The sequence below is a fragment of the Narcine bancroftii genome, chromosome 6 (genome assembly GCF_036971445.1).
Source record: "Narcine bancroftii isolate sNarBan1 chromosome 6, sNarBan1.hap1, whole genome shotgun sequence".
NCBI lineage: Eukaryota > Metazoa > Chordata > Chondrichthyes > Torpediniformes > Narcinidae > Narcine > Narcine bancroftii.
In genome coordinates this window covers 210,202,032-210,205,977 of record NC_091474.1, presented here as the reverse complement: position 1 = coordinate 210,205,977, position 3,946 = coordinate 210,202,032, and the positions used below count along the sequence as shown (strand labels likewise).

Here is a 3,946-nt window from a genome sequence, read left to right as displayed (position 1 = left end):
TGCATTTCGATCGTCTCCAGGGAAAAAAAAGCCAATTCTTTGCATTTAAAATATTGGCAACTTTGGAGATCAACATTGCAGTTGACAATCCAAGCCTGAGTCAACCTTCCTACCCCTTCACCCCCCCCCCCCTCTATTGAGAGATATTGGTTTAGAGCGTCTCCCCCTCACCTGCCTTCCTCGGCCAGCTTCAGATCTCACTCCCCCCCCCCACCCACCCCCACCCTTCCTCGACACTCGCACCCCGAGCTCCCTTTCAGTTGCACGGGAGCCAAGTGGAGTAGTTGTGCTGCTGGCAAGGGAACACCGGCTGCACATGGGCGATGTAGTAGTTGTTGAAATTGGCGTCGGTGACATAAGGTGCGGGCTGGTAGTAACAGGTCACGTTGGCCACGTTGGGGATGATGTTCTGCTCGGCCAGGACGCGAAGGGCCAGCATGCTGATGAGGTTCAGCGTCTGCCTCCGCTCGTGGCCCATCAGGCAGACGGTGCTCTCGTTCACCACCCGCTGCAGGGTCATCAGGTAGTCGTACTTGCGGTCCTCCAAGCCCATGAAGTGGTTCTGCAGGTAGGACTCCAGCTTGCGCTGCTGCTCGCCGATGTCGGAGAAGTCGATGAAGAAGCGAGAGCACATGTACCTCTGCATGGCCTTCATCTCGGCCTCGGAGGCGGCGCGGAAGCCCCTCACCAGCAGGTTGCAGTACTTCAGCAGGCCGCCGCCGCGGATCTCCTCGGGGTTCCTGGTGGCGATCAGCCGCTGCTGCAGATGCTCGAAAGCCCGGGCGAAGTCGCCGTACACACTCTCGCCCAGGATGCTCGGGTGGAAGTGCTCGGACATCGGGTTCTCGGAGCACTCGTAGAAGAGCAAGAGCGAGTCCAGGTTGATCTGGAAAGCGTCCACGCTGAACTCGAACTGTCTCCGGAGCGAGTCCACGAACTTCAACTCCACGTTCTTGCCGCTGTTGTTGGACAGCGAGATGAGGCTCCAGCGGTCCGAGTCGTTGCAGACCTTGACCATCTTCTGCACGTACGCTTCCTTCAGGGTCAGTGGCGTGATCTTTTCCTTGTTCACCCCCTCGGGCAAGAAGTCCAGCAGGCAGTCCAGCACCACGTTCTTGACGGTCTGGAACTCCTTGTCGCCGCTGAGGTCCGCCCGGAAGATGAGGTCCAGGTCCTTGTAGCCCAGCCCGCTGTGCTGGTGCAGGACGTGACTGGCCGCCGAGCCGTTCAACCTCACGTCCCGCACACAGATGCGGCTCTCCTCCAGGCGGCTGCGCACCACCTGCACGATTTGCCGGGGCTTGACCTCCAACGTCGGGAAATTGCCTCGCCCGTGGATCGGGATGGTCTCCGTTAGGATCCTGTCCAGCCGCTGCACTTGCTCCCAGTTCAACACGTTAAAACTGCCGCATTGATCGCTGTCATTTTCATCAGCCATTGCAATTGACCACTTCACTTCTGAGATAAAAATTGCAGACGGGAGCGAATCCTCCCGCACTCTCTCTCTCGGGTTGCCCTCCCCTTTCCTTCAGCGCTTCCCCTGTCAGCCATGCACAGTGTGCAAAGCTTGCGCGATCTGCGTATTAACTCTCCCATTAGTTTTTATACGGCTCCTGTGTGCAGTTCCGGTTCTGAGTCACCACCATGGCACGCCTATTGTATTTGCATAAAATGCTCCGTTCCAGCTGGGGGAACGCACATTTCAAGCCCCTCGAACGGTGCATTTTTTTTTAAAAAAAGAAAATTGTTCGCCGCCGGAGACGCATTTTAACCTGAATGAACGGTCCTCGAGAGAGAGAGAGGGGGCAACGCCAAACTCCAAGCAACTGGAAAGCCGGCCGGCCGAGGATTGATTGGCTTCCGACCAATGGGCTGCATTCCATTGACGCCCAGTAGCCAACCAGCGCTGTCCCTGGGCGGGACAGGGGCGCCGGGCTTGGAAGTGGGAAGCGTCACAGCCCAGTGAAATTCAACGGGAGCACTCCACCGGCGAACAGTCCCGCGCCCAGCGACCTGACCCGATAACGAAATAGCATTGAGTTTTACAGATCTATAAAATGCACGTCAGCGAGAGGGTTTCCCCAAAGATTGGAAATGGGGGGTGTTACCTGTAACCTTGCAGCCTGCGATTGATCTTGTACCCGTGGACGGACGCGGTTAATTGCAATCGAGATAAACACCAGATGCAATGGTGCCCTCATTTAGGGGTGGTCTTTGTATCCCCCCACCCCCGCTGCTCGTCCGTTGAAGAGAAGCAGTGAACAGATCTGCAGGCAGAATATGACTTTAAAAATGACATGCATTTAATATCAAATAGATTTGAAAGCGACCCTGAATATTCCAAAGGAATGGTGTGTGTGAGTTTCCCCTGAAGTCGAGGTCAATTTGAATGTGCGTCACCCTTGTTTAATACATCAATCTGCTTGGATCACTGCAATCCCTTCCAGACAGTCCAATCAGTCAAAGTGCATCTTTGGAATGCAGGGCCGAGATTTGATCAGTTTGGAGACACGACACAAACATCTCTCTCTCTCTCTCTGATGAGCGGGGGCTGGTTGTCCAGCCAGAACAGAAGTGAATCCGGAGCTGCGAGCAGGGCTTGGGTCTCCGGCGTGCTGGCTGCGCCTCCTGTTGACGACCGCCTGAGTTCGCCGTGGAAGGTTCCCAGCCTCACCTTCAAGTTGCTTGATCGGCGAAGATCACTCGTGCCGGCGAAACTCAAACCGTGCGGCAGGTCAGCGAGGAGGACGGAGAGATCAGAAGGTCCGTCGTGATCTTCCAGCCCCGAACAACGCTGCAGAAGGGGCTGGTTTTCTGGCCATGAATAAACAGAGGGGCCCGGATCATCTCGATGTACAACGATCGGGGCTGAACATGGGGTCGAGGTAGAGGCAATGGGTTGAGTGCTCAGAACTAGGGTCGAGGTCTCAGAATAAGGGGCAGCGATGAGAAAGATTCTTAGCACTGAAAGGGTGCAGGTTTATCTCAATTCATCTAATCTTTTTTACTTCTACTTTTGCTCTTCAGCATTCCCAAACACCCCACCATTCACTGTGTACAGCCTACCCTTATTAGTCCTTCACACTTTACATTCTGTTCCCATTCCTCTGTCCATTTTACAATCAATGTCGTCTCGCAGCTTTAAAATACTCTCACCCTCATAAATGTCATTTTCAAACCTCTTCATCCTATCTCCTGTACTCATTCAGAAAGTGTTGAATGTCTGAAATTCTCTATGTCAGAGCATTATGGAGACTTGAAACCAAGGGAGGTTGCTGAGGTAAGAGATGAGCCTTAATCATATGGAATGAGCAGGGTTCTTGAAGGAGTGCCTTCCACTTGCTTCCAATTCTTGCATTCTTATGTGTTCAGCAAACATTTTTAAAAAGTTTAATTAGATGAAAAATAATCCATCTGACATTTTTTTTCTCTTCACAGTCATTACTGACTTGCTGGATCTTTCTAATATTTGATGTTCTTATTCAAATTTCTTCCATCTAATGCTTTGCTTTTTTAATTACTGAGGGACACTGACACACTGATCTCCTTGATGAATCAGAACAGTATAGAGGGTCAAATTAAACTCAAACATGAGGAATTAGAGGTGCATTAGTCCAGACATTCACAACCTCTTTTGACTGTGGAACCAACCCCCCCACGCCCTCTCCTCCACCGTGACTCTGTCCGAAGTTTATGGACCCCTTTCCCGTCTTGATTTCTCTCCTACTGACTATAAAAGAAAAAAAAGTGTTGCATGAGGTGAAAGAAAACAAGGCTTTTACTTAAATGTGCTGTGACCCCCCCCCTCCCCCCCCAGGGGGCCTTTGAGCTCCTGTTGAGAATACCTACATTAGTCTTTTTGTAAGTGTGACATCACTCGTTGTTTTGTACAATAAGAGCAGTGAGAATACTTCAAAAAGGAAAAAAAAAATGTGCGGTGAATTTA

General features: G+C 51.8%; 1 protein-coding gene across 1 annotated transcript; it reads right to left on the bottom strand.

The window, feature by feature from the left end:
- Positions 1-226: 226 nt before the first annotated feature.
- On the bottom strand, positions 227-1,805 carry tent5aa (terminal nucleotidyltransferase 5Aa). Its single transcript, XM_069887390.1, has one exon. It carries the CDS (start codon positions 1,436-1,438, stop codon positions 257-259), a length of 1,182 nt encoding a protein of 393 aa, XP_069743491.1. The 5' UTR covers positions 1,439-1,805; the 3' UTR covers positions 227-256.
- Positions 1,806-3,946: the final 2,141 nt, after the last annotated feature.